At 43.2% G+C, this 12,877-nt stretch overlaps 1 protein-coding gene across 2 annotated transcripts; it reads left to right on the top strand.

Moving 5' to 3' along the window:
* The first annotated feature begins 4,394 nt into the window (after positions 1–4,394).
* On the top strand, positions 4,395–8,025 carry LOC147426323 (uncharacterized). Of its 2 annotated transcripts, XM_086498792.1 has the most exons (3): positions 4,395–6,829; positions 6,998–7,341; positions 7,607–8,025. In XM_086498792.1, the coding sequence occupies exons 1-3, from the start codon at positions 5,074–5,076 to the stop codon at positions 7,640–7,642; spliced, it is 2,136 nt and encodes a 711-aa protein (XP_086354918.1). In that variant the 5' UTR covers positions 4,395–5,073; the 3' UTR covers positions 7,643–8,025. The 2 variants fall into 2 exon arrangements, with proteins under 2 accessions (XP_086354918.1, XP_086354917.1); XM_086498791.1 differs by having other exon boundaries at positions 4,397–7,341.
* The last annotated feature ends 4,852 nt before the right edge of the window (positions 8,026–12,877 follow it).

Here is a 12,877-nt window from a genome sequence, read left to right as displayed (position 1 = left end):
GCCACCAAGACATGTATGTGAAGGTTGCGTTCTTGGAAAGATGCACAGATTTGCATTTTCGCAGGATGGTTCAGTTAGAGCGACATGAAAGTTGCAGCTTGTACACAGTGATGTATGTGGTCCTATGAGGACGCCATCTATAGGAAACAGCCTTTATTTTGTGACCTTCATTGATGACTTTTCCAGGTTTTGTTGGGTGTATCCACTCAAAGCAAAGTCAGATGTGTTTGCAGTTTTTCAACATTATGTTGCCATGGTTGAAAATGAAACAGGTTGCAAAGTACAGACTCTTCGTACCGATCGAGGAGGTGAATACATGTCAGGTGCATTTAAGGATTTTTTGGGAAAGAAAGGCATTAAACACCAATGCACTATGCCATACACACCACAACAGAATGGTGTTGCAGAAAGGAAGAACAGGTCTTTAATGGAGACGGCTAGATGTATGCTCAAGGCTAAGAGTTTGCCTCATAAGCTATGGATGGAGGCAGTTGCTTGTGCAGCACATGTTTTGAACAGGTGTCCTACTCGTGCCTTGAAGACCATTACTGCATATGAAGCTTGGTATGACAGAAAACCTTCAGTCAGTTATCTTCGTGTTTTTGGTTGTCTTGCTTATGCTCACATCCCTCAACAGTTACGTGGGAAGCTTGATGATAAGGCAATCAAATGTATATTTGTGGGGTGCAGTAGTGGAAGTAAAGGTTATAGACTTTACAATCCTGCCACAAACAAGATTTTTGAAAGTCGTGATGTAATTTTTGCAGAAACTACTGCTCAACCTATGGTTGCTTTTGATGTACCTCATATGCAGACACATGATGTATTTGAAGGTTTGCTTCCTTCTTTTGTGGAGAATCAAGAATCACAACAGGTTGATAATCTTGATCAATCTTTTGATCAGCATGTGACACCTCATGATGTAGAGGAAATTGTGCGTGAAGAGCAAGAAGTTCTCAGGGAAGAAAGAACCTTGCCTAAATGGGTTCAGAAAACTTTGCAGGATAGCAAGTTGGATGCACCGTTGCCACGAAAAACACGTGCTGGTACTACTTTTGGCAGAGAGCAAGTAGACTTGGCTTGCTTTAGCACTCTTTGTGATGCAGATGAGCCTGATTCATTTGAACAAGCTTTAGAGTGTGTTCAGTGGAAAGATGCTATGCAGCAAGAAATTGATTCTATTCATAAGAATCATACATGGGATCTAGTGGACTTGCCTACAGGTAAAAAGCCTATTGGTACAAAGTGGGTTTTTAAGGTAAAAAGGAAACAAGATGGTACTGTTGACAGGTACAAAGCAAGGCTTGTGGCAAAAGGCTATGCGCAACAGAAAGGCATAGATTATGATGAAACCTTTGCTCCTACTTCTCGTGCGTCCACAATTAGATCACTAGTTGCAATTGTTGCTCATCATGGTTGGAAAGTGCATCAGTTGGATATCAAAACTGCTTTTTTGAATGGTGATTTGCAGGAAGAAGTTTATGTAAGTCAACCAAGTGGTTTTATTGTAAAAGGTCAAGAGCAAAAGGTATGTAGATTGCGTAAAGCTTTGTATGGTCTCAAACAGGCTCCAAGAGCATGGTATGAGAAGATACATACTTATTTGATTGGCCAGGGATTTCAGAATAGTCCAACAGAAAGTACTTTGTATGTCAAAAAGAGAGATGGAGTTCTCATTATGCTAACACTTTATGTGGATGATATGCTTCTTACAGGCAATAGTGAAGATGAAATTGAAGCGTTTAAAGATGCTTTGAGAAAAACCTTTGAGATGTCTGATCTTGGTTTGCTACATTATTACTTAGGTATTCAGTTTGTGCAATCAGAGGATGGCATATACATGTTGCAGGCAAAATATTTGCATAAAATTTTGGACAAGTTTGGTATGCAAAATTGTAAGCCAATCTCTACACCTGTAGAAACTGGATCAAAGTTGAGCATGCATGATGCTGGAGAAACTTTTGATGTACATACTTATGTAGCAGCCGTTGGTTGCTTGATATATTTGGCAGGCAACACTCGTCCAGACATTCAATTTGGGGTTTCACAAGCAAGCAGATTTATGCACAGCCCAGGTATGCATCATTGGCAAGCTGTGAAGCGCATACTTCGTTACCTTTCAGGTACCCCTAATCTTGCCATGTTCTTTCCAAGGGGGGATATGTATGGAAAGCACAGTTCTATGCAGCTTCTTGGTTACTGCGATTCAGATTGGGCTGGTGATTTTGACACACGACATTCCACAAGTGGCAATTGTTTTTTCTTGGGAAATGCATGTGTATCTTGGCTAAGCAAGAAGCAACCCACAGTGGCTACATCAACTTGTGAAGCTGAGTACAGGGCAGCTTTCACGGCAACAGTTGATTGTGTATGGATACGCAGGTTATTGGCAGATCTTTGTGAGTGTCAACAGGCACCCACTACCATTTTCACTGACAGTCAGAGTGCTATGGTAGTTGCAAGGAATCCAGTATTTCATGCAAGAACAAAGCACATAGAGGTTCACTACCACTATGTCAGGGAAAGGCTACATGCAGGGGAGATCACACTAACTTACTGTCCTACACAGGATAACATTGCAGATCTATTTACGAAGGCGTTATCACGAGAAAAGGTTGAAGCTTTCCGAAAAGCTTTGGGCTTACTCTCATACACATGATCTGCTACCTTGTACGGATTCACACTATCACTACAGGGGGGATTTGTAGACATGTAGTAGTGTTAGTGTGTATACGCGCTTCACCAGGGGCACTTTTCTCCCACTGGGTTTTTCCCCCTGGACATCCGGTGTGAAAGGACACCTTATCTCTTAGGGTTTCATATAAGCTTTGTAGCTCTGAGTTTGTATATACTCTATTATTCCAATACAGAGAGAGAGACTACAGAGATCTCGTACGCAAGCTCTGTGTCTTCTCCTTCTCCATCTTCTTCCTACTCTGAGTTGCTGTCTTCCTTCTGTTTCCTGTTTCATCATCTTCAACACAAATGCGGTGCGAGTGCGGAGGGGGAGAGAGAGAGAGAGAGAGAGAGAGAGAGAGAGAGAGAGAGAGAGAGAGAGAGAGAGAGAGAGAGAGAGAGAGAGAGTACACATGATGTGGGTGGAGCTCCCAAATCTCACTGTATGAGCACACTGTGAGAGTGAGTGAGAGCTCCTTATTCTTTGTATGTATAAAGAATAAGGAGGTAAATGTGGGCGGACAATGGCCGACAGACACGGGCAAAGCACGGTGAGGCACACCGCCTTTACCTCACAATCCTCTCCATAGCAGCAATCTGCGTAGCTCCCTTCAATATGCGATACATCATTGAGGTACTAGGAAAGAGTTCCTTCTTGACGTGTATATTATGCCCATTGCAAGTTTGAGAGTCAATGCATCATACCCCTTGAGTCAGCCTTTGATTACATTCGAGCTTGCTTTAATCAGCTCATTATAAAGCATGCGACCAGTTTCACTTGGTCCCACTGATCATATTCGACCTTCGAGGACGATAATACTCTCTCTCTCTCTCTCTCTCTCTCTCTCTCTCTCTCTCTCTCTCTCTCTCTCTCTCTCTCTCTCTCTCTCTCTCACGTGTGCGCGTACGCACGCACACACACTCACAAACAAATCCCCTGCCCAAAAAAAAAAAAAAAAAGATGAATGAAGGATTGTTTTGTATTCAAAATTGCTTGTGGTTGAATCTATACTATCTATAACGGGGATTCTAGCCTCCCCCCTACCACGTGTCTCTCTCTTTCTTGTGCATCGGTGTGCCTTGAGAGAGAGAGAGAGGCCACCACCCTCGAAGGCGACGTCTAGGTGGTTTGTAAGGTATCTAATAAACTTGTCCGTTAGGCTGATCATGGTGTGCTGTTGAAGTAGTCTCCATCCTAGGGTAAAGGGGCCAATAAAAAACCGCCCCCCTTTGATGGGACATGTGGACTGCCTAAAATAAAGCCGTTTTGCTCCAAGTTTGAGACACAATCAAGCGGGTGTTGGGTTGGTTAGGGCAAGCGACGATTGAATGCATGCCGTTGCATCTCGAGTTCAAGCCTTGGTGGCTCATTGGCTCAACTTACGCCCCATGGCGTCTCCCTATGCATGGCGTTTTTTGTTACACATGGAATTTTGTTCCATCTCGTGCGTCCTGTAGCCTTCAGTGTTCGCGACATCGCTTCTACAACTAATAGCCCTTGCGCTCAGCTTTTGATTGCACCCTCCCAAACTGAAAACAGTGCATCAGACTGGTCGCAATTCATCGCCTTTCTTAGGTGGCCTTAAGTTGGGTGTTTTACCCTATATACACAAAGGTTCTTTTGAAGCAGCCTGGTGTGTGCTTGAAGTAGTCTCCAACGTATCTTCCTTGAACCTTTTGAAAAACCTTACAAAATCTGCGTATATCCACAAGAAATTAAAACAGAATATAAAATCATCACGACTCCCCGCTTCCTTCAAGCTCGTTTTCTTGTTGTCCTTGCAGATCGCACAGAGAGAGTTCCATCTGTCATAAATGAGCGTTTTGCGCGCAGTTCGAGCTCGGCTTGGCGATGGTTCGAGAAGTAGCGGTTGGGTTTTGAGCGGAAGTTTTTTGGGCTGCCTCCATCGCCGAGTCGCGCAGATTAGGGATATCCGAGTTTTGATCTAGCAATTAATGCGCAAAGTTCCTTCTTAGGGTTTAAGCTAAGTCCTACACCTTCCTCCAGGGATTGGTGAGCGCCGTGTTATTGGATTGGTGCTCCATTTGGCAGAAATCTTCCTCATCAATTGTGTTTGTGCCGAACCGAATGCAATGAGGCCAAGGCCGCGCTTGATGTAAACCCTAATCCGGGAAGGTCTTACTTCAATCCACAGCAAACCTCACTTTCAACAAGCTTTTTAACAGACACCTTTATGCTACTCTCTCCCATCACATGATACAAGAGAAGGCCTTTTCTGGTTGCCCTTTCAGTTGCATGCATTTTTTGCCTGACAGACTCTCCTCCCTCACTGCCTTCTCTTGTGGCACGGAAAGTTCTACATGTACCAGCAAGAATTTCTAGTAGACTGCAACAGGCCATGATTGCGGCCATTTTTCCTTCATGCTGTCATTTACATGGGGCCAAGATCATACTCATTGTATCCATATGAGGATCCATGGAGAGTATCTGCTTTCTTTTTTGCTTTCATGCAGCTGTGCCTCACAGTTCTTGTCCTGGTGCACACGGTGATTCTATGCATCACTTGTCAGTTGATGAGATGGTATGGTTGGGGATGTCCTTCTTGTCATGGTGGCATAAGTCAGCGAGGTGCAACTTTAAGTTACAATTCAGGTGTTTTCAAGAAGCCATTTAATCTTGATTCTAATGGTAGCAGGAGGACCCCTTTGATAAGCACAGAAAAAATTCTGAAGCGATCACGCAGTGACGATCGGCGAGCTGTAAAGAGCAGATCGTTTGTGTGCCCCAAATGCTATGGAATGTGGAATTTGAAGCAGGGTCTCTCTTTCAGATACGACAAGGGTGCTACCTCGCAGCTGAGAGAGACGCCCGCACCTTCCGATGCAGATAATTCGCCTCCCACATTAGTAGAAGCAAGGACATGCAGCAATGTTGAATGTGGGCCAAGGGCATCATCTATTGGAGAGAAACTTGCTAGCTGCCAGAATTCTAGCTTTGAATGTGCAGGATCTATTCTGAAATTTCTGAATAGTGAATTGGCAGGTAAGGCATGCAATGGTGCTGATGAGGCTGGGCATGGACGGGTGCACTTTCAAAGTGCAAGCTTCAATGAGGATAACTGTGATACAGAATCGTGTTCAAACACTCCTGTCCACGCTTTGCCAAGAGTTGGGAAGGATGTCGCTGCAGAATCTGATGTTTGTAGAGAGGCTCCAGGGGAAGAAGTGGCTTCTTCATCAAAACAGCCGAGGGGACATGGGCTGAGCAATGATTCTGCAGTCAATCTGCAGAGCGCTGAATTGATTCCGTCAGTACAGAAAGAGATACAAGAAGAAATCTTGGATGAGGGCTTTGCTGCTGTACCAAGGAAGGAAGGTGACAACAAGGAAGGTAGTTATGAAAGTGTGATTAAGGGCTTATGGGGTGAGCCAATTTCTGCATTCAAAGATGTTAAAAAGGGCTATGATAGTGAAAGTGTCATTAAAGGCTTGAAAGAGGCTGTTCTCAGAGAGCGAAAAAAGCTTTGTACTCTGTATGCGGAGCTGGAGATTGAAAGAATTTCATCTGAAACTGCAGCTAATGAAGCCATGTCCATGATTTCTCGCTTGCAAGAAGAGAAAGCGAAACTTCGAATGCAGTCTGCCCACTATCGAAGGATTGCAGAGGAAAGGGCCATCTATGATGAGCAGGCAATGGAGCTCTTGAAGGATATTCTTGTAAAGAAGGAGAAAGAGAACTTTTTACTAGAAGAGGAAGTGAAAGCCATGAGAACAAGGTGTTGCAGAAATGGAAGAATACATGGCAAGAAAAGGCAGGGTCTTGACACTCCAGAGTGTCAAGGAACGCTTTTTCTCAAGAATGAGGGGGACTCAGACGGCATGCATTTGCCTGATAGAAAGAGTGAAGGGACTGCAGGAGAGCTACCATCTCTGCCACCAAGGTCAGAAAAGCAGCCCTTCAAAAGACTGAAGGGTAACACAGATCATGGAAATTTGTCATCTCGGAGGACATTTCTTGCATCAGAGGTGCACTTAAATACACAAATGGCACTCTCTGGCGGTATTGAGACTCATGTATTTGGTCCTTATTGTTCTTGTGAACATGATTATTCTGCTACAACCACCAAAAAGGATTGTGAAGAAGTTTTTGACAATGGGCTTGTTGCACAAGAAAAGGCAACATCATCTGAAGGTAAGCATGTTCCATCTCAAAATGTGAAGCTACTGGATGATTCTGAGAACAAAAATGAATTTCCGGAGGGTCTGATAATGGGCTCAAGCGCCTTTTCCGCAGTGGCAGAGGATGTGTGGGGGCTTTGTCTTTCTGACCCCAATGATAATCGACCTTTTCTGTCTCCAGTTGTAGAGGAAGATATTGCTAAGAAAGCTAATGAGAAGACCCAGTTTGGTGTATGTTCCTCGACGGAGAGAGAGACTTTTTGCCTGGATAGTGGAGTAACCCTTGGACTAAATACTTTGGAACCGTGTTCTTCTGATGAGGTGAGCAGCAATTTACCTGCATGCACTGAAGAGACACGGGTTTTGGCCAGTACCGATGTCTTGCAGCTTCGCAACATGGTTTTGCATTGTAACACGAGGAAGGATCTGCAAACAACAGGGCATATCTCTCAAGTTGATAGACTGCCTCAGAGCTGTCCATCTTCTCTGAATCTCAAGGGTTCAGTTTTTAACAATTTTGGAGAGGTATAACTTTTTTGCTGCTGGAATTTTGCTGTGCGTGCCTGGGTGTGTGATATGTGTATATTTAGTTCTTAATAGACATTGTTTCCAGCAAGTGTTTAGAGAGAATGCTGTTTTGTGCATGTTGTATGTGATTTGCATTTTTGTGTAGGTGTGTGTTGTTAGCAAGTGTTGTTGTCGATAAGTATTTAGAGAGAAAATGCTGTTTTGTGCATGTTGTATTTGATTTGAAGGTTTGACTATTGGCTTACACAATGTTTTTTGGCAGAGTGATAGCTCTTTGATGAGGAGTCATGTACATTGAGCATGTCCAACCATGAAGGAGACATGGAAGTAGGATGAAAGCTGTTGAAAACAACAGTGATTGTATGCCAGCTGTCTCTAGAGCACATCAATGGGTGCTCTAGGTGGGCTGCCTCCACAGTGCGCACTCAGCCATTTTAGTCTGCCAGAGTTGTTGCCTATTGGATTCCAAATTTTTTACCCAATCACAGGTCTGTTTAAGGGGCAAAAGAATTGCTCTTGACAAGCCACTAGTTCCTTACCCTTTACTTGTTTTGGCCGAGGTAACTCAGTTGCCAATAAAATATTGACAGCTATTAGCATTATCATGATGACCTTCCGGTGCTTAATGCAGTGTACATATAGTTCTTCAAGAATACAGATTGTTTATGGTCATTGCTTCTACATCGGTTTCTTTTTTCTGCTTATGTGGATCGGCTACATGTGAAGTGCATCTTGGTTAATTGAGCTCACCAGCTTGATGTCATGTTAAATACTTCACAAAGATAGTTAATGAGGCGCCCTTCACGTCCAGGGTGTAAATTTTTTATCCATTTTTCATACTCACTATCTCAGATTTTGCGCTTTCTGTAAACTTATCTTTTTCCCAGAATAATGGGTAATTTTTTTAGGTTCTTTGCCCAGAGATACTTACCATTTGCAATGTCTGAAATGATGTTATCGATCTGTGCACGGAATTCAAATGTTTGCAGTTCCATCAGTTTCTCCTGGTCCCTACTTCCACTGCATGTTTGAGATCCTCTGAAAGTTCAAATAACTGTCAAGCGGGCACCAGCTATGAGTTATGTCTAACTATTGCCATGCCAGCACCACCACACAATGTTTGAGCCCTGAAATGTTTCATTCCGAAACGTGGAGGTTTGTACCTGGAGTTTTGGTACAAAATGTTTCACCCCATAGAAAAGTGGAGACGAAACATCGGACCGAATCATTATCGTCAATATATAAAACTCAAAAGAATTCATTGCTGAAATGCCATTGCCCTCTTTCCCATAGAATGTGCAGGAGGGTGTCAAAAGGCTTCTGTAAGATTCAGATAGGAAGTTGGTTAAGAGTTCTTTGCTGTTTACTTTGTTAGCTTCTCCACAATGAGCTCTACAAGTCATGAAATGCTCTTGGATATGATTGGTTTTTGTTCCTTTCAAGTGCATACATAGCTTGAACGTCGAGCATATATGTCTGAGGAATTTGTTCTTTCCAAACACGATGCTTATAAGAAAGAAAGAAAGAAAGATTGTTCTTGACCTGGTTGCATCTTTTGAGCATGCATACCATAAAGGCACACAAACAATTTGGATGGTCCATTCTGTTTAGTCTATTACAGATTCATATGCTTACGTTATTGAGATTGTGTCCAAGCTCTACAGCAAGTTTATACTATGGCTTCCTAAAAAGTAATTTTATTCCAAAAGTGATGAAAGCAAAAGACTTTGCTTGATCCAAAAAGCGTAGCTCGGTTGGTCGCCAAGGATTGAGGGCTTGAGGCTCACGGGCTGCACCCGATGGTTGTTACCAACTTCACCATTCGGGAGTTGTTTCCATGGTATGGCCCCTTGTGGTCGTAACGTGTGCAACAATGTTCGGTTGAAAACACACATATATGTGTAAAGTTCTCCTCTCCCTACTGTGCTGATGGTTTAAACCAAAAAGAAAAAAAGAAGACTTTGCTTGAAGAAAGTGTTGCTATGGCCCTTTGTTGGCGCAACAATCTCTACAAACGTTGAGCGTGGAGGACATCGACATTAATAGGGAAATATTGCCTTGGACATTGAGCTGATTGTTGGAGCTTGGGTCTCCAAAATTTTCAGCATGGAGCTGAATCTTTATGAAATTCTCAGCTTGGTTTGTTACTTATGCTCTGGCAAGTTTCAAAACTTGGCAGTCCCAAGCTTACATGGAGGCGGTGAAATTGTTTCCATGTGAGAAGCTGTCAACTAGCTATTGATGTCATGTGTTGAGAGATATCTCTGTATTAGGCTATGGTCACGCGAGGCTTAGTTTTCAGTAGGCTGAGCCGGCAACCATTGACGCGAATCAGCTTTTTGCAGGAGTCCACCGGCTTCGTAGGCTAACTATGCCTTTTTCAGCATAGTTGGAAAACTAAGCCCGTCTCTTGCCGGTCAGTCCCTTGTTTCTCTCTCCTCGTTGCGTCTCACCCTCTCTCTCACTAAACGCATTTGCCCGTCGCCTTCTGACCTGCCGTGCCTGCCATCGTCAGGCCTGTCGAGGCTTATAGATAACTAAGCCTTGCGTGACCATGCCCTTAGTACCGTTCTCTCTCTCTATACCCCCCCTCTCTCTCTTTATGTTTTTTAATGAATTTAAAAGCTTCCACTATTTTTCTCTTGGCAGGCGCTTGGTCAAGTGGTATGACGCTCGCTTCGGGTGCGAGATGTAGTGAGTTCAATTCTCACAGTGCCTAATAATTCGTCCTGCACATCTTGTAAGCTGTGGAAATACCCTTCATATTTCTAGCTTGGTGGGTTTTGCCTAACACGATTTACTCATATTAATTAACATTAAGCATCTAGCATTGAAGGAAACAAAGTACAAAGCACATTGACAATTAAAAAAAGAAAAGAATTGCATATATGATGATCGAGATATCCGTAAAACGGTTCAAGTATGTCCTAACAATTTCGAAAAAAAACTAACATGCGAATTTTTCTAGATGCACCGTCGTGCGAACTAGGAAGGGAGGGACAAAGCACAAGGTGGAGACAGGGACGAGGACGGGGATGAAGCAGTAGGCTTGGCCATTTGCAGGCGGCAGACCAAGGGGCGGGGAGGTGGACGATGGGGAAGCAAATAGAAAAAAGAATTTTTAAAAAAACCTTAGTGCTCCCCGGAGCAACCAAATGATGAGGCTCAGTTGGTGTAGGTCCATGGATGCAAGAGTGAATCTCCGTAGGGCAGGGGTTTGAAACCAATGCAATGCCCTTTTGTTTGATGCAATAAATGACAAACTGAGGGTGCCAGGATGAGGGTGTCGTTATTGAGTTGGGAGGAATCTAGCCACTAAATGAATATAAGAGTATTTGCCTACGTTGACAAACTTTTGAAAAAGAATTTCATGTGTATTTATTACTCCAAATCAGGCGTAGTCATTTTTCTCTTATTTCTCATAGAATCCGAGAGAGAGAGAGAGAGAGAGAGAGAGAGAGAGAGAGAGAGAGAGAGAGAGAGAGAGTTTGTCACAACATTGACAAACGTCTGAAAAAGAATTTCATGTGTGTTTATTACTCCAAATCAAGCGTAGTCATTTTTCTCTTACTTCTCATAGAATCAGAGAGAGAGAGAGAGAGAGAGAGAGAGAGAGAGAGAGTATTACGTGTTTTCACAATTGGAGGGAGCAAGGAGTCTTGGCTGTCGATCACAAAACCTAGTGCAAAACATATTTAAGGAGGAAAATGTTACGATAAAGGGTTGTCCTCCCCGTGCTGCAAAACGGTTATGCATAATAGAATGTTGGGCTGCACTATATAAGATGCATTGCCAAACAAGGATATACATAGATTCAGATCAAAAAACTAGGAATAAAGTAAATATGTACAGAGTGCATTGAGTACTGTAATACATAAGTTGAATTGCCGAGCTGTTAGAAAAGAAGTGCGTGTCTATTTGATATATAGATTCAATGATCAAGATTGAGCATGCATTAGTGAGGAAAACATGTGGCTAAACTAAACTTAAGGAAGCATTGACAAACTCAAAAAGTACCGAAAGCATCAATAGACTGAAAAATTGATCTGCACTACCGACCTGGTAATTGTGTACGGGTGTCCAATTGTGTAAGGCAGACGACCGTTTGAGTCATGCTACATAGAAGTAATGTGAATAGTTAAACATTTCGTATTGCAGCTAGGCACAAAATGAAAATGCTAAATATATAGTGCGCGTCATGCAGAAGTGCTATACAAAGTATGGTGGATAGTTGTCACTGTGGTCTCTCTAGAAATTATAAGAAACGGAAGTCGTGCCCTACCCTGTAGCATTTATGTGTTGCGCCAAGCAAACATATAGGCATAGAGAGTTGGATGCAGATCATGGACCTTGTAATGTTGTCGAGCTGGAGTCTTGCTTGTGTAGTTGAAGCATCCACTATAATAGCCGGTGTATGGCAGTGCACCCATGGTTGAGCTTGTTTGCGTGTAGGAGTGGGGCCAAAGGTTGTTGTGGCAAATTGCGACATCAGATGAGGCAGGAGTTGCTTGCATATTGAACTACATTGTTTGGCTCTTGAATACTCTAGCTTTACATCGGTTGTCATTGGCAGTCAGCCTTGATGGGACCGTAGCTTGCTTTTGTGAGCGATTGTCTCATCAATTCAACCGTAACAAATTTGGGTTACATGGCCCACTACACTATCGAGAATGAGAAAAACACGTTAGGCTTACCAAGTAAAAACAAGAGTGCCTTTGGGCTATGAAGTAGCTTGACTCGCAAAAGTCACTTAAAACTTAAAATGTTTTAAGTGTGGCACCTGTGATTGCCGTGCAACACTTATGCAGAACACCATCTTGCCTCTAGAGGCACATGTAGCAATGCCCTTAGATTCCATGACTAAGTGCACAAAGGGGAGAGTAATATATCCGGCTTATAAAATTAATTCCTTTTTAGTTGTGCTTAGTTTTTTATTCCATCAACAATATGCACCTCAAAGGAAAATTCAGGTTCTCTGCTTGCCTTTGCCTCCAATCAGATTTGTTGACACGATTTTTTGATTGCTGCGATTTGTATTCTAACTTATTTTTTATCAAGGTAGTTTGATATTTATCCATAACCTGGCTGAGGTATGCCATTCCATTAATGGCGTCCTCCTAAATTGTTGCATTGTCGCCCTCCTGCTTGTCCTCATAGCACCCCTATGATAGAACTGGCATAAGACTAGGCAGCAAACCCATACGGCTCGACGTCTAATTAGTCACACATGGCACTGCTCCAAGCAGCAAGGGTAGGGATCAACCAAGCAACACCTGTATATAATCAGTTTGTTGATCATGGCGGCCGAGGATCAACCATCATCCAGTGCCAGGGCAATCTACAGGAAGTTTTGGACAAATTCTCACAATATTTCCCACATTGTGACTTACCTCAACATCATGAGCTTCTGTGAGGGAGGCGCCACATACCTAGCTAGGTACGATTGGGGACAGGGGACCGTCGGGACCGCCGGCCCGGTGGGGGGGACGGTGGTCCCCTGCCCCCTATCATACCCAGCTAGGTATGTGGTGCC

Source organism: Adiantum capillus-veneris, chromosome 24 (genome assembly GCF_014529385.1).
Source record: "Adiantum capillus-veneris isolate H3 chromosome 24, ASM1452938v2, whole genome shotgun sequence".
NCBI classification, from domain to species: domain Eukaryota; kingdom Viridiplantae; phylum Streptophyta; class Polypodiopsida; order Polypodiales; family Pteridaceae; genus Adiantum; species Adiantum capillus-veneris.
This window is presented reverse-complemented; position numbering and strand designations above follow the sequence as displayed.